Genomic DNA, 26,356 nt, shown 5'->3' with positions numbered 1-26,356 from the left:
GCTTGTCGTGATCTTTGGTAGGTTGACGTAGAGCGTAATCAAGGACGATTATAAAGATGTAGGGTGCCAGAGTGTCTCCTTGCAGCACAACAGCTAGGAGCTGGAACACTCGAACAGAAAGGCCTATTCCACACTATATCTTAATAAATAGATGGACAGATGAATGAATAAACAAGCAAATCATGAATAAAGATTTATCCTGATAGTTCCCAGATTTTAAAAAGTAATGAACTGAATTAAGTTATAAAGCAGTTATATTTGTCTTTTAAATGATTAGACCATAATGAAAACATGTTGTTTGTATTTAGCCGATTCTATTTCAGTTCTTGATGCAGTCAGTTTGAATAATTGTACCTTATGTCATCCATCAGACTGCAAGATACTAAGATGGAACATTTAGCTCTGCATTAAGTAGTATCTAAAGAGGCACCCAGAGATCAAAATTATTCAGTTGCTGGTGCAATTTTCAAATGTGCAGAAATTTCCCTGTAATTGATGCAGCACATTAATGAATAACACACACAAAATACTGGAGGAACTCAGCAGGTCAGACAGCATCTATGGAAAGGAAGAATGAATATTAATGAATATTTTGCATTTTCTACTAATCAGGGTTCTCCAGCCTGACTAAAATCTCTGAATTTAAATGATTAGTTACATGTTTGGAATTTTCCAACATAGCCCACCCTTCCCCACCTCTCAGTGATGACAATGGTAGTCTGGCTGCTCTTTCAATTTTAACAACCCATTTATTATTTGTTGAATGGGTGTTTGGATGGACAATTAATGAGCAGTAAATAGTAATGAGGCGGCGGGAATAAAAAGCAATACAAACTCTTTTTCAGGTCAATCAGCATCTGAGAAACAATAAGTAGTTAATGCAGGTCCGGGAGTCAGTCTCAGAACTGGGAAAGAGAGAAAGCAAGTTAGTGTTAGGTATTAGAGGGGAAGGGTATAACAAAAGGACTATCTCTGATAAAGCAAAACTGGATGAGTTAATCTGGCATTTGAGCTGCAGCGAAAATCAGATTAAATTTCCTTGTCTGTGCAAAGTGTTGCTAATGGTAACATGCCGAGCAGGTTAGACGATAGAAATAAAGGAAAAACAAATACAAAACAAAATGACAGGCAAAAATAGCCAGTTCAGATACAGAAAGAGTGAGCTGCTTAAATTTGGAGAATTCTAAAAGTTTAAATGTTTTCAAATAAAAACAATCCAATGAAAATGTGATAAATCCTGCCAGTAATCTGGAGTGTCAAGATGCTATTTATTAACTCAGCATTCCTACAGTCCTGATTGAAAAGCTACAGAATCTAGGCCTCTGTACCTCCCTCTACAACTGGATCCTCAACTTCCTAACTGGTAGAGCACAATCGGTGCGGATTGGAAGTAACATCTCCACCTCACTGACAACTGACACTGGCACACCACGGGGATGTGTGCTTAGCCCACTGCTCTACTCTCTCTACACCCATGATTGTGTGGCTAGCTCAAATGCATTCTATAAATTTGCTGATGATATGACCATAGTTGGCAGAGTTTCAGATGGTGATGGAAGTTACCAGTTAGTTGAGTGGTGTTGCAGTAATAACCTAGCACTCAGCATCAGCAAGACCAAAGAGCTGATTGTGAACATCAGAAAGGGTAAGATGAGGAAGCATAAACCAATCCTCAAAGAGGGATCAGAAGTGGAGAGAGTGAGCAATTTCCAGTTCCTGGGTGTCAAGATCAACGAGGACCTAAGCTGATTGCCCATATTTTTGCAGCTACTAGGAAGGCAAGACAGCAGTTATATTTCATAAGGAGTCTGAGGAGATTTAGATTGTCAAATAAAACACTCGAAAACTTCTACAAATATACCATAGAGAACATTCTGACTGGCTGCATCACTATCAGGTATGGGGGGAGGCTACTATACAAAATCGAAGTAAGTTGCAGAAACCTGTGTATAAGTACAAAAGAAATAGAAGCAGAAGTAAGCCATTTGGCCCACTGAGCCTACTCCACTCTTCAATAAGATCATGGCAAAATTATCATCGTGAAGATCATTGTAAAATTAGTCAGGTCTATCATGGGTATTAGCCTCCATGGTATCCAAGGCATCTTCAAGGAACGGTGACATAAGGAGGCAGCTTCCATCATTAAAGACCCCCATTACCCAGAACATGCCCTCCTCCCATTGTTACCATTGGGAAGGAGGTATAGAAGCCAAAAGCTACACACACAGCAATTAAGGAACAGATTTTTCCCCTCTGCCATCCAATTTCTAAATGGACATTGAACCTGTGACACTACCTCAATACTTTTTTTATTTGTTTTTTTTCACAGTACAGTACTTAGTTTAACATAACTATTAATAGACAGATATATACCTACTGTAATTCAGTTTTTTCCTCTCTATATTTATTCATCATATATTTCATTGTAATGCTGCTGCAAATTCAAGCCACATGCTGGTGATATTTATCCTGATTCTGATTCTGAATGAGTTGGCAATGTTGCAATTTGGTGAATAGAAATTGAGGAACAGGTTAATATGGGCAGTTTACTTTTCCTCAGCCATCATCAGATGATTTTCTTTTCATTTGCAGTATCATGATGAATTTAAATCTTCCATTTTATATTCCTTCCAACACTCCAAATCTATAGACTATTGACTCAGATAAACAAAGAAACTATTCACTATAGTCTTTAGTATGGTACAAGACTCTAAAAGTTTAGCTTTACATTTCATTTGGTTAATTTTGTCTGCATTTCTCAGCTCAATACCTTAAATCATCCTATGAACAATACATGTTTTTCAAATATTCCTCTCGGTTTTTTAATCAGTTTTAAATTTGGTTTCATTGAATAAATATGTAACTTATTGGAATAAAATTCATTCAGTCAGACATTTGGGAAAACAAGGCAGTTGTGGGAATTGATAAAGCAGATAGGAATTGTACATAAGATCGTTGAGCAACAGAGATGGAATACAAGGTTATTTTAGGACAAAAATCAAAATGAATTTAAGACAAAATTGTTGTTGTGGAAGACATAGTTTGAGCTGCTGAATGTGTCCCAACTGCATCAATAAATGAGGATGAACTTAACATCACAGTGCTGGAAACAGGATAAAAATGGAAAGAGAGTGTTAAATGGCTTGACATCTCTCATAGATGACAAGTGGCTAAGTTCAGATAAGATGCACCTCAGGTTGATGAAGGAAACAAGAATTAGAAATAGAAGCCCAGGCAATGACATAATACTCCTCGTTGGTAAAGAGATCTGAACAGGGGAATGCAGGATTACAAATCGTTCGAAAAAGGCAGGAGTAAAACTGCAACAAGGCTGCCTGATGTAATTGATGGGAAAACAGTAACAAGGACAAAAGTAATTTCTTACTTCATTCTGCACGAGTTAAAAATGGAAAGCCAGCACTGGCCAAAATAATCAAGACAATGTGGCAGATGTATACACGAACTTCCAAAAGGCATTCAGGTATAATGCATAACGGAATTCGCTAGGAAAAAGAGGCATTTGCATTAAACTCTGGCAAGCTGGAGAAGCTGTGAGGATATTTTACTAGGATAATAACTGGAATGAGGAATTAGCATTATAAATATAGTCATAAAGCTGGATTGTCCTCTTAAAGATGGTGAAGAGAAGACTGAAGAGCATACTCCAAAATTCTATGATATCTTGAGAGTGCAATTCGGGAAAACTGTTTCCTCTGTCAGAGGTCACTCATATAAAAAAATTGGCAGAAAAGTTAGAAGGAAAATTAAGAATATTTACCAACCACCACCATCATACACATAGGTTTAGAGATCTGGAATAACCTACGAAATCTGAATTCCGAAGAAATTTCCAAAAGGATAATTCCAATCATGTGGCAAAATAGAAAGACACTTACAGATTTAGAAAAAGCTGAGTCTATCCCAAAGTAAATAACACCCTTTGTTGCCTCAAGAAAACTCTTTTAAAAAAATCATTCATGGGTTGTGAGTTTTGGGGGCAAGGTTAGCTAAGAACATCAATGAATACAGTCTTGAATTGTGGAGTCTGAGGGGAGAAAGTGCTCTTTCTTTGCTGTTAGTAGTGACTTTGATGCAGCAACAATCAAGATAAGTTGAAGAAAAATAGAAATTTAAGGATTTTCCAAGCCATGATCGTGTATGATATGAAGGGTACATGAGAAGTGGCTGGTATTTCTCTGAAGAACTGCCGTTGTCTGATTGCAGGTAGGAAGTAGAATGAAAATAGAGCATAGAACAGTATAGCACAGGAACAGGCCCTTCAGCCCAGAACTATTTAAATTAACAATCAAATTCTCTACTAATCACTTCTGTCTACACAATGTGCATATCTTTCTATTCCTGGTATATTCATCTGCCTTTCTAAGAGCCTCTTGAACTCCCCTATCATATTTTCCTCCACCAGGCAGCCACCAATCTGTGTAAAAACTTGTCCCAAATGTCTTTGAACCTTATCCACCTCCCCTCCAATCCCACCTTAAATGCATGCCCTTAGGTTTCAGACATTCCAATCCTGCAACAAGTATGCTGTCTGTCTACTCTATTTATGCCACGTAATCTTATAAAACTTGATCAGGTCTTCTCTCAGCCTCCTCCACGCTAGAGAAAACAACCCTATTTTGTTCATTTTCTCCTTGTAGCACATACTAAACAGTTCAATCAGCATCCCTGTAAACCTCTTCTACACCCTCTCCAAAGCCTCACCATCCTTCTTTCAATGGGGCAACCAGAACTGAATACAATACCTCAGATGCGGCCTAACCAGAATTTAATAAATCTGCAATATCTTACTGCAATAAAATTTGTTCTCATTTTGTTGACTAATGAAGGCAAGCACACCATATGCCTTCTTTACTACCTTATCAACCTGTGTAGCGACTTTCTTGAAGCTGGGAACTTGGTCCCCAAGATTCCTCTGTACATCAACAATGTTAATGGTCTTACCTTCACAGTTGATCTCTCAAAATGCAGTAATTCACATTTAGTGAGATTAAAATCCATTTGCTATTTCTCTGCACATATCTGCAACTGATCCATATATAGTTTGCCAGTCTTCTGCACTATTCAAAACACCACCAATCTTTGTATTGTCTGCACTTTTAACAATCAGCCCATCTACAGTTTTATTCAGGTTTTATATAAAATCATAAATAGCAGAGTTCCCAGTATGGATCCATGTAGAACACTACTAGTCACAGACCTTCAGCCAGATTAAGCCCTGACCCTGGGTTTTCTCTGGGCAAGCTAGTTTGGAACCTAAGTGGTCAATTCACCATGGATTCCATGCATCTTAATGGTTTGGATGAGCCTCCCATGAGGAACCTTATCAAACTCCTTACTAAAATCCACGTAGACAACATTCACATCTAACCTCATCAATCACCTACCGCTTTATGAGGTGCTGACAATATGTTTGAAGCAAGGAGCTACTTCTAGCTTTTGTTGATGCTGCACCCTGCAGCCAGTGTACATCACTTGTTGAAGGAGCATGCTTTTAAGGTGCTAGCTGGTGTGTCAGATAGGCAGGTTGCTTTGTCTTCAATGATTATGTACTTTTTCATGATTGAAACTCTTCTCATTCAAGAAATGGAGATTACTCCATAACACTGAATAACATACATAACCATAAAAAATTGTCATCATACCAACTTCTAACCTACTGATGGAAGAATCTCCTTGACATAACAATCAGAGAAACACTTTCAGCAACAATTGCTTGCCTATGGTTATTAAATACTTGCAGCAGCAACAACCGTCTGCCTATAGTTGTGTCATTTTCTCTATCATTCACATTGTTTTCAATGTTACTAAAGTTCCTTGGTGGTGATATTTGCTGGCACAGCATCATTTGAAGTATGGTCAACAATATTAGATCTTAATTAGTCTGTCTGGAGAGGTTTATTCTCAATGGAACCTAAACTGAGAATCACTGAGTAGGGGCTGTCATTATGAGGTTTAATGTCTCTTGATGACTCTTTCCATCAATATGTTGATGACAGAGAGTTGGCTGTTTGTGGTTGGTACAGATTTGTCAAATACTTGGAAAATTTCCCCCTTCTTAAGCAGATTGCTATGCTTTCCCTTTACTGACAGCGTGGCTGGTCCTGAAACACAGCATTGTTTCATTCCCAGCTCCATCAGAGCTCATTTTCCAGATGGAGATTATCAGATGGGTGGAATACTGATGTCTCTGATGGTGGAAACTTCAGGAGAAGACATTTCAAATTCATCCACTCCTGAAGGAGGGTGCTGTAAATGTTTGGGCCTCTTCATGTGCTGAATTTCACTCTTGAATGTCTGGTTGGTGGCGTTCAGACCTGACGTGGTGGTCCTCTTCAAGGACTGAGTTTGTCCAGCTGTTCTCCTCGAATGCTGACAGAGAATGTTTTCAATATTCTGAGATTTATGTGATTATTGGACTGTACATTATATTGGTCTCCTTCATTTTTCAATGTTTTCTTTCTTGTTGCTGACTGGCGGGTGGGCAATATGTTACTTTTTGTGAGGGCGGAGCTGGAGATTTGGGGGCTGATGTTCTTGTTAGTGTTTTTTCTGTGTGGGGGATCTGTTAGTTTTTATATGTGAGAGAGAGGGTTGGGGATTTGATCTTATTGTCGCTGTTCTTTTCTGCGAGGGATGGGGGTTGGGGGTTTGATGTTATTGTTGCTGTTTTTTGTGAAGGGAGGGATTGTGGTTTTTGATGTCCAGCTGTCATTTTTCACATGGGCAATCTGTTAGATTTTTTTGTGTAAGGGAAGGGGTGGGGGTTTTCAAGTTTTGTTTCTTTTGCTTGCCAGGGAGATGGGGCTGATATCTTTTCTTTCAGCAACTCCCATGTCTTTTTCTGTATTTTTCAGCTATCTGGAGAAGAAGAATATCAGAGTTGTATTGTACATACATACTTTGACAATAAAATGAACCTTTGAACATTTGTAGGAAATGGGTTGCTTCTGAAATTTTCTTCCCTCATCGATGCTATGACTGTTCAACATTTGAAATTGGATGTGGCACAACTGCAAAACTATTAGTGGTAGTACTGCTTGGTTGAGAAATTAACCTAACAGTTAATTACACATTTACCCTAGACTACATACCTTCACCTTCAGAACACATTTTAGGAACTGCTTCTCATTTGTCCTCAGAATATATGGCTTTCTGGTAATGGGTGAGGGATATAGCATGCAAAAATGACAGATAGTGGTGAAGTTCAATTCCACAACTGCTGGCTTACCACATTGCTTTGTGAGGGCCCAGCTTTCAGTGACTAGGTTCCCTCTTAAATCCATACCAGGATGATGATCCCACGCAGGACTATTTGTGAATGGAGAAACTCTCTCCCCACCCTTTATCTGAGGATTGATTCCATCAATACTTCTATAAAGCAGTTAGATTCTCTGTGGTACCCAATTCCTATGGGTGTTCTTTTTTTTTTATCCCAGTTGATTAACTTCAGCAAAGTAAAATGAGAAATTTTCTTTCAAACCCTAAAATTGATATGTTGGATGTGACTATATACTGCCCCTGAAGTACTCTGCAGCAAGGTATCACAGAGTGCAGAGCTTAAAGGATTTTCAATATACAATTAATTATTCTCTTGGACCTGTTCACAGATATTTAATGATGCAGGAGATGATGGCACCAGTGAACAATGTGACCAAGGGCAACATCCTCCAGATGATTCACAAAACTATTTCTTTCAAGTCCCCTTTTTCATTCACATGTGGTTCTGCTACTGTTGGAGCCTGTGATCTACATTTTGGTGGTGTGTTTTCAGGCTGATTGAGTGACCTGTTGCTTTGCTGTCTCCAAGAGGTTTTGAGCAAAGCACGTGGCCTTGAGGCCAGGAGTCATGGAGATGGGATGTGAGCCCACGATCGATAACATTTCTCGCCAATCTCACTGATTAAGGCATCCAGGAAGATTGAAATCATCCAGGAGAGAGTGAAAGGCAAGTGGGTTTTCAGCGATGTCTACAATCCTCTTACTTGCTGCTGCTAGTGGAAGGTGTCTGTGAGTGATGGTCTCTCTCAACATCTCACTCACTGCTCCTGGCACAAGGTCCCTGTGTTCGAATGGTCTCTCTCTCTCTCCCTCGATGCTGTTGAAGGATGGTGCCAGATTCCTGGGTGTTGGGCAAGGTTTAATTGATGCAGTTTGTGGATTCAACTCTGTAGTTCATGTTCTAATGTGTTGCTGGTTGCTCCTTTTTTCCTTGCTATTCTGAGCGATTTTGATCAAGGCGGCCTGCAGATAATGAATGACACTGAGCTAGATTTCACTGAACTGAATATGCCTAAACTCTTTCAATTTTGTGTTTTATATTCTTTGATTTTCACTCTTTTTTTTGTCATTTGAGTGGTTCATTTTTATGTGCACGGCTGGGGAGTTTGATGCTTTTCTTCAACAAGTTCCATGTTTTCTTTGTTTCATGGCTGTCTGTGGGAAGATGAAACTCAGGGTTGTGTACTACATTCGTACTTCGATAATAAATGTACTTTCGATCTCTTTGAATTACAAGAAGATCTTATTGTACAGATATCATTCTCAATATCAACACTTTGATCCTTTCTGTATCATCATGCCCCGTAGACTATTCAATTATTTGGTGTTGTATTCGAATGTCTGCACTATAATTATTTCATCACCTACCAAAGACTTTAAGTTACATAGAGTCCTTTGAATATCACCTTTAATTTTTCTATCACCCACTGCAATCAAGAGAGATGCTACCTTCTATTGATGTAGGAATGACTTGTACTGGCTTTGTGCATTAATGGACCACATAAAGAGCAAGTCTTCATGGTATAGAACTTGGAAAAAAATGCAACTATATTTTGCCTTTCACAACATTATAATGTCGATCAAATATGATTTTATATATCTACAGTAATGTAGAAAATAGGTACAATAAATACCCACACACAGTCGTAGGATAATGACAGAAAATCGCTTGTTTTTTTAAAGTGTGCAGATTGAAGTTTAAATATTGCCCAGGATAAATTCTTCTCTTTTTCCTAATAGTGAGAAAGAATTATCCATATTCAACTCAGAGAGCAGCTTTAACATCTCGTCTGAGCAACCATATCTTTATCGTGCCCCATTTGACCCACAAGTTGGATTGTGGTGTCCAAAGATTTGGAAAGGGAGAAATCTGAAAGGGAAATGCACACTGGGCTGAGCTGATGGAGGTCAAGAAAGACTGAACCAAGCATTCAAGCAGACAAAGCAACAAGGAAACTACTTGTCTAACGTTTCCATAGAGCTGCTCTCATTCCACCATGAACTTCAACAGGGGTCAGCCGTCATTTAATGGCAAGGTTACGATAGCAATCAACTGCTTTGGAGAATATGCCTGGGGTGCATTTTGCAACCTTACAAACAGATCAGGTAATCGGATTGCTTAGATTGTATTTAGAAGCTATTTTTCCTCGTGTTCACTTCAGAATTTTCACACCTGATCTCCATGTCAAACATGTTTTAGAGAACATGTAGCTAAATTTAATTTCAGAAATGCACAATTGGTGTAGAATGTTCACCCACACCTCACATATGAAAAACAAGAATAAAAATGCCAGATGCAGAAAATCTGAAATAAAAGCACAAACATAATTATTCACTGAAAACTACATCAAGCTGAAACATTAACCTAATTCCTCCGGCAAATGCTGCCTGACCTACTGAGTTTTTCCAGCACTTTGTATCTTGTACCGAACGCAAGTTCAAGCATCAATAAGAAAATAGATTGCATTAAGGTCTTTGATCTCACCCAGTTCCAGTTGTTGAGTGCTCACTTAAAAAAATTACAGCTTTTTAAGCCTCTTTAAAAAGAAACTAACATATGATCTCAATTAGTTGCAAGAAGCAACTGGAGTTTAAACTCTGTAACTTTATTTATAGCATTTTTCTTCATTGCATCATTTTTTCAGCAGTTGCTTCTGTAGGTGGTTTGTTTCTGTGCAAGTGGCTTTGAGGGAACAGAAAACATGTGGAAGGCTGCAGTGCAGGCCAAGTTACAAGCAGTAGCACCAAAGAACCATCCTTTGAATCCATCTAATGGCAGGCACCACCACTGTCTAAGATTATTAAAGTATTGTGTGTTAAAATTCACCTGGAACTGATATCTAGAATGGCAACACTGCTTTGATGTCCATGGATAAAGAGTTGCCCCCTTAATATATTCCCTACAGGACCCTTCCAAACAATAATAAGCAAGTGTAACAGTTCTCGCTGGGTCATCAAAAATCTGTTATTGTGGGGATATAACACAGGCAATTTCCCCAAGAGATTAGCAGCAGCAAGAGATTGACTTCGTTAATAGCTAGTTTCGCTGATTATTGTGTAGGAGGCTTCAGTGACATTTGTGTAAGTTATCTTGTTCAGGATCACAAAGTATAGTTGATATGTGGCCACAACAACATAATTCACACATGTTCTTTCTCTTCAGTGAGTTTGTAGGACCTATGTTCATTCACTCTGGTCAGGTGGCTCTAAATCTGTGGTAGTTTGGTGACACGGTAGCTTGCATTATCCAAAAAGAAAGTAATAAAGGAACAAAACTTGATCTAAAGGCCATACAATCATTCTCACTTGGGACAGAGTTTCTCCATTCCTTCAATCAAAAACAATGTTGCATCTACAAAAGGATATCCTTCACAGGAGAAACAGTCAGCAGCACTTTCAAGCCTGGATCATTGGCTCAGTCATAGACTGATTCAGCATGAAAATAGGCCCTTTAGCTCATTAAATCCACACAAACCATCAATCACCATTAATCCCGTTTAAAAAGAATTCCAACATTCCCATCAACTCCCCCAACTCCACAACACACCTACACAGTAGGGAGAATTTAGAATGGCCGATTTATCCACATACTGGCAAACACTCAGGTCATGGCATAGAAGTTAAAGGACCTACAGTAACAGGGAGAACAGGCAAACACCATACAGATAGCACCCAGATTGAACTTGTGTTTCTGGCACTACAAGGCAGCAGCACTCCGAGCAGTGCTGCCCAAATCTTGGTCTGCAAAGTCTTGTAATTTCTCTCTCCTGCACAGAATTCTTCTCTACCTATCAATTATATCTCCTTTCAAAAAGGATACCCTTCTTGAAGAAGAGAACTCTGCCAATGTCATTTCCAAACTGGGATCTTTGAATAGAACAGCATTACTGTGCAAGTTTGCTGTGAATTCTCTACAATGGTCACTGAAGTACATAACAGCCATTTAAGAGCTGTTGCATCAAATAATTTTGCCTTGGGCTAGTGTTCTTGCAGTGTATTTTTCACATACGACATACAACTTTTACATGCACCTTTTCCCCTGTTACTGGCTACAGACCAAACAAAAAATAAACACCATCGCACAAGTGGCAGAGAGCTCACCGGGCACCCATACAGCAAAGCTGAAAATGATCAACAGAAAGAAACAAAAATAAACTTAAGCCAACTCAGATGTTGTAAATCTGTAATCAGTGATTTATTTGTTGGCAGACAAGAGTCACTTTTACAACAAATATTAGTAATGAGGTCATTCAACTTGCAAACCATACAAAAATGGATCATAACTTTAAAAAAAAAATGACAAATTGTGCCAAGGTCATTACTAAAGGGATGCTCATGTCAACTAATTAATGCCAAATAAATAAATTCCCTGTGAAAGAAGGAAAGAAAAAAAGATAGAGAAATCATCTTTTTTCATTTCAAAATAACTTTCATTTTAATAAGTCAATATTTTTACCACCACGGTACAAGTGCCTAGTGCTTTGACTAGATTTAACACAAAATTGTTGCTACTTTTTTATTTCTCCACATGCATGAGTTCCACTATTTTCTACCAAGAGTCCTTGGTGTCTAAAAGAGTGCCTAGCTCCCGTTGTGGACTTTCATTACTGAACACATTTATGAATAACATAGTGCATTGTAAACAAAAATGTACCTGCTGTAAATTCTAAAGTTTTTAATTTGTTTTGTTGGCAAAAAACATGACTTCACTTCAAAATACACAGCGAGAAAAACCTAAAACAGTTTTTAAAAAACTTCTTTTCTTAGTAATTGTGATCACCTCACTATAAAATGAGCTTTATAAACGGTGTTCTTCGGAGGAACTGTCAGGAAAAATAAAAGTCCAACAGAAAGACTTATGAAAAAACACTGTTCCTACTGGCAAAACTTGCAAGACCAGCACAACAGAAACTGTCTTGTTCACTACATCAACAAAGACATAAAACTGGAGGGAAAAAGCATACTACAATATATGTGCAATGCTGCGTGTCTGTACATTGAACTTTTTCAAAATTCTCATCATTAGTTTTATAATCAGAATTATTACAGCAAAACATAAACGTGTCTAGCATAATGGTTTGAATAGTTCCTTTTCTTGGAGATTGAACAGATTTCCTTTTGATTGTAGGAGTTCTGCAGCTGCGTGAAATGCAACTGCAATTTGTGAGAGACAATCACAATTGATATACAGTGATAATAAAAAAAAAGAAAAGAGTAAAAGAAAGCAATCCATAGCCTCGCACCAGTTCAGCTGACACTGACCTACACCAAGCTTCAGTTAGAAGTCCTTGAGAAAATAGACACAAGAAAAAAAAGATAAAAATTTAGCATTATTAAGGAAGCAAAACCGAATTCCATTTCAATATACATGTCCAACCCTTCTCAATCAGTTCAATAATATTTTATTTTGTTTTTGCCTTAAAACAGACTATTTCTTTATCATCTGCTTCCCCTGCAGTGCCTTGCTAGGTTGGTCTGAATAAAAACATCTCGAAGTAGTTCAGCAGTATATGAACAGCATTTAGATTCAAGCATACACAGATCTTTTCACTTGCTTCTGAAAAACCAGAGCCAGGTATCCAGGGTTAGTCTTTTCCCCTATAGACTGGTGACCAAGTGTGATGGACCCTTTGAATTCCCTTCGGGTGAGGAGCCTTCTTTATTGGGAGGAACTATAAATCCATCACTACTTCCACGTCCTAGCTGGTAATAATTGAGAAGTTGCTGTTCATGGTTCTTGGAGCCCAGATTCGGCATACTTTTATAATACACATCATCACCATCACTACTTTTGGTTGGTGGAGCAGCACTTTGGGTCTGAGGGGCACTACCATCTGTCACGGGCACTCCTGCCAAAGCAGGCATGCTGGTATACAGAGAATCCCTGTTAGGTGACTGCAGTTCTTGCGTGTGCTCATTGGTTAACAAAGGAAAAAAGCTCTCACTATGATCTTGAGGGATCCGCCTCCTGCAGGGATAATGCTGGGCCTGATGGCTTTCTACTGAATGTGCCCTTTGTGGCAACAGAGGAGCATCTGACTCCTCTCTGATAAGTTCCAGTCCAAGGCTTTCGTCGTGGTTAAACGAAGTTGCGTCATCAAGAACAATTGCGTCATCCTCACTACCATTCCCAATGTTGTTCACTAGTTTGTTCATGAGATTCCTGTTCTGCTCATTGGCACGCTCGTGATTGTTCAGATAGGAAGGGATGTAGTTGGAAGTGAGTTCTTTCAGAATCTTTTTCTCTAAGGCTGTCTCATTGTGGTTGTAACCACGGTCGATAATTTGCACGCAATCACTCAGGTATTCCCCACTGGCAATGCTGTAGCTGTTGCCATGGTTACCATTCAGTGGTAGAGTATCCATGACAGTTGTATCCCTGGCATTGTTCAGCAACACCTCTGAAAAATAAGACCAAGAAACACATTAGCTATAACTGTACATTTTAGTTGATTCGTGGGGAAGAAGGGTGATCACAGCATCTTGGGCAACAGATTAGGTTGGTATAACTTGTGTAATAATTGTCCAAAAATTAGTTCAAATATTTCAATAATCAATATAGAATATTATCCCTAAGTCGTACAGTTGTAATTCATGTTATTAAAAGAAGCATCTACTCTATGCATAAAGCCATACAGAAAAGCGAAAAACCAGAACATACTAGCAGTTATGAGAATGCCCTGGAAATATAGGCCAGGAACAGAAAATAATCTTATTTTGTTCTGGTGGGAAAATTAAACTGCATAATCATAAAATATTATAAAATACCATAAATTCATTGTGGGCTGAAGGGCCAGACCATGTGATAGGCACTTAGATGGAGATCAGAGAAAATATCTTCATGTAGATTGTGGTTAAAATTTTTTGAACACTTTCACCAAAAGGCTGCCAGTGCTTGTGCGGAAGATGACTGATGGATGTTTATTGGACACAAGTATCAAAGAACATGGAGCTCAGATACGAAAATAGAGCTTGGGCTTATATTTATCATTAAGGGAGCAGAGTTGAGGGGCTGAGTCTTTTTCACTCCATTCCTAAATTCCAGTCGTAGCCAAGAGCTAAGCCTCTTCATTGATCCAGAAAACTATTCAGTGATGCATTTGTCAGTAGTTTGTTGGAGGCTATGAAGGAACTAAGTCTCATGTTAAGCCTGGACTGGTAAGAAAAGTCCCACAAATTATCTATCAAAATGGGTTTCGGTATCAGATATCTTTTATTTTTATAATAACCTTCCCTGGTGAGTTGTTTTGTTCAGCATTTGAAATCACAGGTTACACAGTTAATAAATGGAATATCCAAGGGTCAAATAATAGGGTGATTATGTTGTAGTATTAGGATAAACTGGGAATGAATGTTGTCATTACCTAACAAAATACGACTAAACAAGTCAAATTAAATGAGACTAGAGATTGATAAAAAGCCTCCATTGCACACTTGTCAAATATAATAATATCAATGCAGAGCAAAAAGGCCCAATGATGCATACTTCCATTGAGTAATGTATTTGTGGAGAAAATCAAATTCATTGCTGTTAAAGTTGTTGCATTTAGATGATTACAAACAAAGAGTGAAGACTACATGGATGTTGCAAAATGAAAGCCTTTAATGCAGAAATTTGGAATTCAGAAATTATGGATTTCTTGTTTTTTACAATTCAACTATTGTATTGATTATTTAGATTCCAAAGAATTGTACATCTAACTGGACACACAAACCACAGACAATTTAAGCAGCACAATGGTGCATGTAAATATCATTACAAAAGCCGACTAAAAAAATAGCAACAGCAAGACCATCCATTTAGGAGAAATACAAAATGGTTCCGGTTAGCACAACTGAAGATAAAGTGTTTTCAAATTCAAATAAGAGGAAATGAGATAATTTATCAATGAAAGCAGTTTCTACTGAAGATTACTCATTAAGCTCTTGATAGATTGCATAGGGACTTTTTCCAAATATGTTTCACACCTTAGGTGAATGTAACAACATATTAATCAATCCAGATAGACAAATATAATTTGGTTTGCTATCTTGGTGAAAACATTTATCTATCCAGCAATTCAGATAGCAACACAAAATTTTAAAACTGAATTACTCTTTCTCCATTTAGTCAATATTTGAGGGTTTAAAACAACCCCTAATAGATATTCTTTAACCCATCTGCTCCAAGCACATAACAAATTGAAAAAATCAATAGGTGTTATGCACACCATGCACAGGACATCCTGAGTGCATCAGTATAATGATTTAATTGGTGATGTGTAGAACGCCCCATACCAGCAAACTAAGTTTAATTAAAACTTAGTTCTATCTAGGTCGATGTATTTTTGTAGGGTCTTTGAAATATTCAAAGGAGGTGTACTATTATCCTGATCAGTGCAGGACTGGTGCAAAACTTAGCTTTCAAACAAGGATGTGTTGGGAGTTGGTAGGTCAATATGGAAATATTAGTAAAAGTCAAATCTTAGTACAAAAAAAATTACACCAAATGGGGAAAGTAATTCAAATTCATTTGTATTATGAGGGATCTTAATTACTTTTAATGTATTTTTCAGAAAGTGACTTGTTTGAGCATGGAACAATGAAGTAGGAAAATGGACAATTGGGAGGATTAAATGGGCACTAGATACATCCTGAATGAGTGCATCCTTGTGCTGGTCTTCTCCGATCATTGATTCAAACTTACTGGAATTCAAGTCAATACATATGAATACAAAGATTTACTGGAAAGCTATCTAAAATATAACTTTAAACATTTCTTCAGTTTATAAATATTGCCTTGATCAACTAATTTTAAACCACAATTATCACCTAGGTTTGGCTGGAAGAGAATGGTAACTAAAGAAATTACATTTGATATGCAATGTTTAGTTTTACTCCCATACTTGTCTCTCTGTAGGGCTCTAAAGGACAGCATGAAGAAAAGGAAAGAAAAAACACAAGTAAGCATACAGCGACAGTAGAAGAAACATGAATAAAAGCAAATAGATTGATGGTATGCAAGAAAATATCTAACAAATCCCAACCACTACACATAATACACAGTTACTTTAAGCACTTTAAAAGCTGCAAACAAACAATTGCACAAACTAAGTGTCAACAACCTTGTTTGTACGACTCATTTCAGAACCACCCATAACATATTTTGGATAACCATTTCAAAGAAAGCAACTCTTTCACGGGCTCATTTAATCAAAAAGAAATCAGATGTAGCTTGACAATTTTTTGCTTCAGTTCAGGTTTATTCCATATCGATTTAGCAAAATGCAGTATCTTAGAATAAATTGATAACTGTACCAGTGAAAGTGTTGGAAAATATAAGACCCCTTTATTGGCCTATAGAGGCTGTACTAAACTATCCCAATTTGTTGTTACTATGTCTCTTAATTCAGTCCATCACACCAATATTACTATAAAATTGTTAAACATTATTATTTGTTTTGTGAACCTCTCTTTCACTTATTCTAGCCAAATGTTCAAATTGGTAGCTTTTTGCAAAAGGGCATGTTTTCCACTGGCTTTCTCCACATACATCCAGAAGTAATTTTTCTGGAAATTTAAAAGACACACACAGACAAAAAAATGCATGTACAGTGTAACGATATATACAGTCAAGCCTCCTTATTACGAACATGAGAGGATAGCTAAAGACATCATCCCTAAAGACAGTTTGAAATCACGGATTAACTTTGCAGTTTCAACCAGGACAGTGCAAAATATTTGATACATCAAGCCGAATTTGAGATACTAGAATCCAGAATGAGGTTTGACTGTATACTGGTCAACTGGTGTGAGGCAGCAATTAAAGCTTCAAAGCAAGAAGCAATATAATCTTTACATTCAAAGCAAATCAATAATTGGCTAAAAATCAATACTTCTGGTGACAGATCATAGTCAGCCTCAATAAAAGAGAATGCATTAGAAACTTAAAAGATTTGGTGCATTTTATTCTCCTTATTGAATTCAGTTTTTGGAATACAGCCTCCACAGCCCAGAGAGACGGGGTATATAGCATTGTAGCTTAGCAAAACATTTTGAGAAGCACACCTTGCGTGTTGTACATGCTGACTGAGGGGTTGTTATAGACTGCAGATTCCCCAAGCAATGTGTTATAGGGATTGTTAGTACCATGAGGACGAAGCAGAGCATTGGTTATTAGATGATTAGCCATAGCCCCTGGAGCAGCCAGATGGAAAAAAAAGACAAACAAAGAAAAAAGATCAATCAGGCAAATGTAGAAAAATAAAATATTCTTAATGGTAAATATTGCAGTCACAATATTAAACAACAAGCTGAATACAACTAGACTGGAAATGTTGAAATTTACAAAATTATTAAATGCTTTTTGACAATGTTCATTGCATGTGCAAATGGACTAACATAGCAAATGTTTTTTTCTTTATCACCTACTCTAAAAAACTAACACATTCAGACAGTTATTACTAGATTTCTTAGATATACCCTCAGGTACACTGTTACATCAAGTTTCACAAAAAAAAACTTGCAATTTGACTGATTTTGATTCAACCAACTTTAAGGTTTGTATCATTTATTACTTCCCAGGATAGAAATACAATTCAGAGACACTTTACTGAAAAAATATGGTTTTACAAGAAGGTGAAGAATACAGTTTTTGATATATACTCAAAAATTAAAAATATGAAACAACTTTGGTAAACTGGGACCTTTGCAGACAATAATTATCCTGGTTAACTCTGCCAATAATTAATGAAAATCTGAGTGTTTATTGGCAGAGAGAACAGTGTTACAGAATAGGGGCTCTTGTTGATCATTTTAGTAACAGAATAGTTACTAAAAAGAATAGAAGTGGTTAATTTGGATTTACTTTCAAAATCTGATGGGAGTCAACTGTGAAATGTGATAAATAAAATGTGTTCCCTCGTGCTGGACAAGCTCTGACTACAATACACATTAAGTACCTATTGGGTTCCACTCAAAAGATGAACTAAATGCATAAAACGTTAGGAGCTTCACAATGCATCACATCTTGTCTTGACATTCATTAGTGCATTAATACATGCAGTAATACCAAAGTCCTGTACCAAGAACCAAGTGACCCAGTTTTCCATTCACTTAGTGGCATCAAGGTAAAATGAAAATATGCGTAGCATTAGACCCCTATAACACAATGACTAAGCAAGGTTTAATGCTGCAACGTAAAATGTTTACCAAGCATTTGCAAAGTGTTATGAATTTTGCTATTTACCCTCAAAATCAGACTTTTTTGACCTTTTATTTTTCAGCAGTTGAAACGGCATAGAACAAAACCAGTAATCAACAATAAGTATTTACTATAGTTAAAAGTAGTCTTGTTCTTTCAGAAACAGGCAGTATATGTTGAGAGAGAATAATTTTATTAACCGTAGTTCAGCAGCACCGTGACCTCATTTCAACAGCAAAGACTCGGTGTGATGACAGTAATTGTTAAAGGGGAAATTCAATAAAAAGGAAGGCAAGACAACAAAATTCGGGGAGGGAGAGAAACACTCACTGGCGAAGTTATGTCAAAAGACTTTATCCATGACTTTCACTTGAGAACCATTGAAAACAAATCCCATAACTTCCATTAAATTATGACCATTCAATCAAGAATAACTGTCCTGGGTAATCAGTATTGTATATGGTGTCATTTATATCCCATTAAATTGAGTTTTCACAAATTCCATTGCTCCTTTCTGAGCTACTTCACTAAGTAGTGTTGAAAATCTACAAACTTTTCTTTTCAATCTTATCGGCTTTAGTTCAATATGATTAGCACATTTAAAACTATTATCCACTGTATTCAAAATGTTAAAGAATATTCCCACTATTGAATTCACAATAGCGTCACATACTTTGAAACAGAGTTAACGAAGTTCACATCTTTATTAAGTTGGGGAGATGATGATATTTGAGTTTGGCAGTCCTACATTTCACAGGTATACCAGTTAAGCATAGAGTGAAATATAAATATGAAAGATAAGCTTCACAATATAGGTCTTGTGCCAACTGGTCATGCTTAATAGAATATTCCTGTTCAACAAAAGAATACTTCCACAGTTCTTTTCATATTTTTGTGGCTGTTTGCACAATCAATTTAATAAATCTTTACTCAGGACATGCTCTCTTATTACAACCCTTTGAGAGGAGGTACAGGAGCTTGAAGACATATACTCAATACTTTAGGAACAGTTTCTTCCCTTTCACCATCTGACTGCTGAATGGACAAGGAACCAACTCATGAACACTACTTCACTATTTTTGCTCACTTTTTGTACTAATTTTATTTATATGTACATCTAATTGTAATTTATATTATTTTGTGTACTGTAAAACAACAAATTTCACGAAGTATGTGAGTGATATTAAAGTTGATTCTGATTAACTTACAATTTTACACCAGCCTAGTACATATGAAAGTATATTTGCAGGGGAGAAATTTCACAGAGCTGTTTTTGAGCATATTGTAAAATATTTCATATATTTATTGTACTATCACTCATCTCAGTGAGTACATGTGGGAAGTCATAAAAGATAGGTAATTATTATGACATGTGAAGCAAATAGGGCAGGATTCAGTAACTGTATTTCTTTAGTATTAAGATGACAATAAGCGTTAACAGAAGATAGAAGATGAATCGAAGGCAGAAACACATAGCAACAAATTGCTGGCTGTAGTGAAAATCTTGTCAACACCTTGTGAACAGCACAAATAGTGAGAGGAGAATACTTTCCTAAGGGCAACTGGTGGTGGTTTGCTAAGTATTACTGGCCAAAGGGAATGCATTGCTTTGTTACCATAAAAACACACATAGGCTGTTGGGTAAGTGAGTAAAATGGTCAATATAAATTAAATAAATATTTCATAGACCAAAAGCTCAGCAAAGAAGATGAAACAATTTCTTTTTGTTGCTGAATAATAGGGTTGAATTGTCAATTAGTGAACACTACTGCAAAATCAGTGATTTTGATCTGGAATTGAAGTTTAAAAAAGGATGCGTCGGTGTGAATATGTCTCATAATCTTGCTTTTTCAGTGTGTAAATGGTCATGTTCTGCATGCAGTGCTGTGTCCCAAGCTCTGGACTCCCCAGTGAGAGAAGGAATCCTTCAGCAATCGCCCTTTTAAGCTGCTTAAAACTGATTCGACTGCTCTAATCAACTGTAGGGAAAATGGTCCTTGACTTGGCAATTTCTCCTCATAGGAGGATTCCCTTGTCCTGAAATCAGCCTACTGAGCCTTCACTCTACTCTTTCTCTCAATCAAGCACATCCGTCCTTGACTCAGGGTGTAGTCTTTTCTCTGTTCTATATAATGTTTCCCAAGACCAGAGGACACAGCCTCAGAATAGAGGGGCCTCGGTTCAGGACAGAGACGAGGAGGAATTTCTTTGACCAGGGGGTGGAGCATCAGTGGATTTGTTTGCACAGGCAACTGTGGAGGCCAAGTCTGTAAGTATATTTAAGGCGGAGGTTGATAGATTCTTGACTGGTCAGGGCACGAAGGGATACCGGGAGAAGGCAGGAATTTGGGACTGAGAGGAAAAGTGGATCAGCTATGATGAAATGCCAGAGCAGACTCAATGGGCCTAATGGCCTAATTCTGCTCTTATATCTTATGGTCTTACAACTGTAGAAATACCGATTTACTTACACTCCATGTAATAGTGCTACTATACTATTTACTTTCTTAATTGTTTGTTTCATTTGTTAAATTTTTGGAGCAAAATTTTTACAAAATTACTTTTTTTAGCTCCAGATTCCAGCTTCTGCAAACTTCAATGTCTCCATGTTGATTTTCTGTGATCGACATAAAAGGGTCACGAGGTGCTACTGAATATTTGTAGGTCTTCCATCTTTCTAAAAACAAAATATGCTCAGCTGGCTTCTTTTTAAGACACATACACAAAATGCAGAAGGAACTCAGACCAATGGGTCTTGGCCCTAAACATCGACTGTACTTTTTTCCATAGATGTTGCTTGGTCTGCTGAGTTCCTCCAGCATTTTGTGTGTGTTGCTTGGATTTCCAGCATCTGCAGATTTTCTCATGTTTGGTCTTTCCAAGGTAGATAACTTTACCTTTCTAAACAATATACTTCATATACCTGGACAAAATCTTCAAGTTCCTGGGCATCACTGTCTCAGAGGATCTGTCTTGGGCCCAACACATTGGTGCAATTATGTAGAAGGTATGTCAAAAAGTGGTCTGATTCATTAGGAGTTTGAGCAGATTTGGCATGTCACCAAAGAATCTTGCAAATTTCTAAAGATGTATGGTAGAGAACATTCTGACTGGTTACATCACAGCCTAGTATGAAGGCTTTGATGCACAGGTTTGTAAGAGGCTGTGGAGGAGTATAGACTCAAGCAGCTCCATCGTGATCATAACCCTCCCCACCATCATGGACATCTTCAAAAGGCAATACTGTACCTCAAAAGAGGCATTCATCACTAAGGACCCTCACTATTTGGGGTAGACCCTCTTTTCATTACTACCATTACCGAAGAGGTGCATACGTCTGAAGACCCACACTCAATGATTCAGAGGGAAAAAAAGCTTTTTATTTACGCCATCTACCACTCTCTTGCGCACTCACCAAACTGGTTTGTAGCCGCTTTGCATTCTCCTTAATGTGCCTGTAAACAACAGTGCCCCAAGCACTAATCCTTGTAGTGTCTGACCCAAAAATTTGTAGTAGTTACCACTGCCTATTTTCTAAGCACAACTGTGATTCCTTGTTATGAACTTGCAGCCACATGACTTCCTGCATGAACACAGTCAAGCCACTTTAGAAATTTACAAATATATATTGAAGAGTGCAGCACATGTTCTTCTATGACATAAAAAAGTGTGGGTACGATTGTGAGCCATAATAGGAAATGCCAACTTGGACACCATGACTATAAAGCCCACAAGGCAATAAGGTGGCAATTCACCAGCTCTGCCAAAACAATTAAGGATCAGTTATAAATGGAAAGTTACAAGCATTTTGATAACAAATTACATTAAAGCTGTCATCAGAAATATTGTTCACAACAAGTCTTTCATCAGTGCATAAACAAATTGAACTTACTTTGAAGAGGGCGTAGGAGGGCAAGAAAGTGGTAGATAGAGTATAAAGTTTAAAAAAGTAAGGTTATCTGTTTTGGAAAGAAACCAGCTGAGCAGGTTTTGTTTTTAGAAAGGTTGAAGAATAACAAATATTCAGAGCACTTGGAGATCCCTTTTATATCAACTACAGAAAGTTAACGTGGAGACAGAAGAGATTGCAGATGTTGGAACACAGGCTCGAAAAGAATTCAAAAACGCTGGTCAGTAACATAATGCTTTCCTCTGCAATGTGTTCTATGCTTCAAACCACAGGATCATAAGATGAAGGCGGCACAATTATCAATGCCCTCTACAGGCTTCGAACTGAGAGCTCAGTTTTAGTGCAAGATGCCACCGCAGCGAAGGAGCTGGGGCAGTACAGAAGAACAAGGGCTCTTGAATGTGTTAACGCAGGAAGGATATTTCATGTGGCTGGGAAGCCTAAAACAAGGAATCGTAGCTTTACTTAGAAAATAGTCCCTTCAGGATCATAAAGGAATTTAAGGTCACTGAAGTTGCTTGGTAACATTAGTTAATTTGACTACAAGGGGCTTGTTGCCCAGTTCATGATCTATCGGTGCCTCTGACAGCTAGTGGCTTACAGAGAAGAAAGAAAGACTGACTGTTTATTTCAACTTACTGAGTTCCACCAGTATGTTGTGTGTGTGTGTTGCTCAAGATTTCCAGCATTTGCAGAATCGCTTGTGTTTGTGAGAAGAAGTAAGTAGTTGCAGGGGATATTGGGTGTGCCTCAAATACCGCTGAAGCTTTGGAAGGTGTTTTTAATATGCATCAAGAAATTTCCTGGATCACCACCAAGACTTCATCAAATCACAGTTAACTGCTAAGGATCAGAAACAAAGAAAATGGCATATTGACGCAAACAACAGGAATTCTGCAGATGCTGGAAATTCAAGCAACATACATCAAAGTTGCTGGTGAACGCAGCAGGCCAAGCAGCATCTATAGGAAGAGGCGCAGTCGACGTTTCAGGCCGAGACCCTTCGTCAGGACTAACTGAAGGAAGAGTGAGTAAGGGATTTGAAAGCTGGAGGGGGAGGGGGAGATGCAAAATGATAGGAGAAGACAGGAGGGGGAGGGATAGAGCCAAGAGCTGGACAGGTGATAGGCAAAAGGGGATACGAGAGGATCATGGGACAGAAGGTCCGGGAAGAAAGACAAGGGGGGGGGGGGTGTGACCCAGAGGATGGGCAAGAGGTATATTCAGAGGGACAGAGGGAGAAAAAGGAGAGTGAGAGAAAGAATGTGTGCATAAAAATGAGTAACAGATGGGGTACGAGGGGGAGGTGGGGCCTTAGCAGAAGTTAGAGAAGTCAATGTTCATGCCATCAGGTTGGAGGCTACCCAGACGGAATATAAGGTGTTGTTCCTCCAACCTGAGTGTGGCTTCATCTCTACAGTAGAGGAGGCCGTGGATAGACATGTCAGAATGGGAATGGGATGTGGAATTAAAATGTGTGGCATTGCTTTGTTACAGTTAATGAGGGTGTTGGTCAGGCCAAAGCTGGAGAACTGCATATAGTTTTAGTGTTTCTACCTAAGAAAAGACAGAGGAGCATTGGACACAATACAGTGGGGATTCATCAGACTAATACCCACATGTCCCTTCAAGAGAGGCCTAGTAGGTTGCATTCTCTGGAGTTTAGAAGAATGAGGATGAGCATATTGAAAGATACAAGATTCTAAGGAAGCACAAAAAGGTCAATGTTGGATGTTTCCCAATCAAAGGGAACCAAATTTCAAAGCACAGTCAGAGATTGTAAAACCAAGGTACATGGAAATGTCATCTTGCAGAGGGTATTGAATCTTTGAATTTTTTTTTACTACAGTGAGTTGTGGAGACCAGGTTATTGGAGATATTTGAAGTGGAAGAAGATTGTTTTCTGGAAGATAAGGGATATGAGGCCTAGAGCAACTGAAGTAAGAGAGCAGGTGATGCCTATGCAGATTACACATGATCATATTTGATTACTAGGGTAGGCTTGAGGATCCAGGTGTCCTACGCCTGCCGCTGTTTCCCTTTGTTCATATGAATTGCGCTAACAGTCATAAATACTGATCCTTACTAGATATCTTACAGAATGAAACTGAAATCAAAAATCCTCTCAGTAAATCAAGCATAAAATGTTTTAGAAGATATTACACACCAGGCAGCATTGGTGGAGAGTTTTAGTTTGGAAGACTGTTCATTAGATCAGTTTATGGGTTTATTATTTTCACATATATTGAAATAAGGTCAAAAACTTTTATTTATGTGCCTCCTAATCAAACTATGTCTTATGTAAGCACACCGGGGTATTAAAAGGAAACAGAGAATGCAGAGTATCGTGTTACAGTTACAGAACAAATGCAGTGCAGGTAGAAAATAAAGTGCAAAGGCCCCAACAAGGTAGATCAGGAGGACACGAGAAAAGGTGATCAAACTGCGACGTTGCCTGATCTTGACAGCTTCTGAAATCTAATTTAATTATGAAGTAAAATGCAGATGCAGAGAAGTTTCTTTCTTGCAACAAAGTTCCAAACCAACGTTGTCCTATGTGCAGGGTGTTCACATAGTTCTTTGTTTTCAGACTCAAAAGAAATGTTCTGCTTGACCACTGATATCTCACAGGAGGCTCCATTTTTCTGTTGTAAATGTCCTGAGAGAAGGTAGGTCAACACCAGCAAGCACAGGAGGATGCTGGAGGGGTCAGGAGATAGGAGTATACCTAGAACTTGCTGAGAGAAAGGATCTCTTGTCCTGTCTAGTCTTTCTACACCATGCTCTGTTGCTCATCCCTCAACCATTTTAACCTGCTCTGGGACCTAAAGCAATACAGCACAGGAACCTATCTTCATGGATATGATCCATATATCTCCATTGCACACACTTTCAGGTACTATAATAAAGCCTTTTAAACACTGCCATTATGTCTGCCTCCACCATCACCTCTGTCAGCCCATTCAAGGTTAACTACCACTGCTTGTGCAAAGAACTTGTTCCGCACATTTCCTTTGAAATATCCCCTTCTCACTTTAATTATGTGCCCTATAGTATCAGGCATTTTGACCTTGTAAAAAAGATTCTGGCTGTCTACCCTATCTATGCCTCTCAAAATTTTATGAACTTCTATCAGGTCTCCCCTCAGCCTCCGAGGCTCCAGAGAAAATCATCCAAATTTGACCAAACTCCCCTTATAGTTCATACCTCTAATCTGGACAGCATTCTGGTAAGCCTCTTCTGTACTCTTTCAAAAGCCAATTATAATTTGTCCTATTGCATATATCACACATTTTCAAAAAGTCCGCAGGTTTAAATTGTTTATGAAACTTGGTTCCATTTAGAAGAGGTCAAAAAACATCTGTCAGTATATTGCAACAGATTTCAGTCAGACTTCAGTGCACCAGTCAACACACACCTGACTTTGAACAGAGTTGGGTGAATGAAACCTATTAACACAACTTCACTAAACAGTGCTGCTAATCAGTGCTTGAGAGCTCGATCTCCAGGCAAATATGATAGCATCTCTGGGCAAGGTTAAATTACAGCAATCATTAATTTGGACATGTTTGCTAAGTCCAGACTTTCAAAATAAATTAGTTTTATTAACATTTAATGCCCATTTTCATCCTTTCCACTAGACCTAAATTAAGGATAAAATTCTGTTGGGGAAAAGTTAAAGAAACCTGCTATTTCTTGATATCTAAAACATGTTTCTATTCAGTTGGTCTGATCATTGGATGCAGTACCTGGTCATAAATCACTCCACGTGCACTTTCCTTGCGGAGCCAATTATCTTTATATTTAGTTTGTAGATTAGGAGAAAAACCACCATTTTAAGTTATCATCCTGAAGTCTATTACTACATTCATCACTCTTGCCAAGTTTGCATCTGTAACCTCACTGGAAGAATTTTTAGGGAAGTGATAAAGATAGATCATGGGGATAGCATGAGCAATAAAACA

General features: G+C 38.0%; 1 protein-coding gene across 3 annotated transcripts in view; it reads right to left on the bottom strand.

Annotated features, from left to right (window-relative positions):
* Nucleotides 1–11,479: 11,479 nt before the first annotated feature.
* Nucleotides 11,480–26,356, bottom strand: part of adgrl3.1 (adhesion G protein-coupled receptor L3.1) — a 587,214-nt gene continuing 572,337 nt past the window's right edge. For 2 of the 3 annotated variants that reach the window (XM_063049189.1, XM_063049191.1), the window contains 2 exons: nt 17,347–17,475; nt 11,480–13,700 (listed from right to left, as the gene is read on the bottom strand). In XM_063049189.1, coding sequence (XP_062905259.1) covers nt 12,898–13,700; nt 17,347–17,475 — 932 coding nt within the window. In that variant the 3' untranslated portion in view covers nt 11,480–12,897. The remainder of the gene's footprint in view (nt 13,701–17,346; nt 17,476–26,356) is intronic. The other variant, XM_063049192.1, reaches the window with a different exon arrangement.

This window comes from Mobula hypostoma, chromosome 5, assembly GCF_963921235.1.
Source record: "Mobula hypostoma chromosome 5, sMobHyp1.1, whole genome shotgun sequence".
In the NCBI taxonomy this organism is placed as follows: domain Eukaryota; kingdom Metazoa; phylum Chordata; class Chondrichthyes; order Myliobatiformes; family Myliobatidae; genus Mobula; species Mobula hypostoma.
The sequence above is the reverse complement of the archived record's forward strand: the minus strand, read 5'-3'. Positions and strand labels throughout refer to the sequence as shown.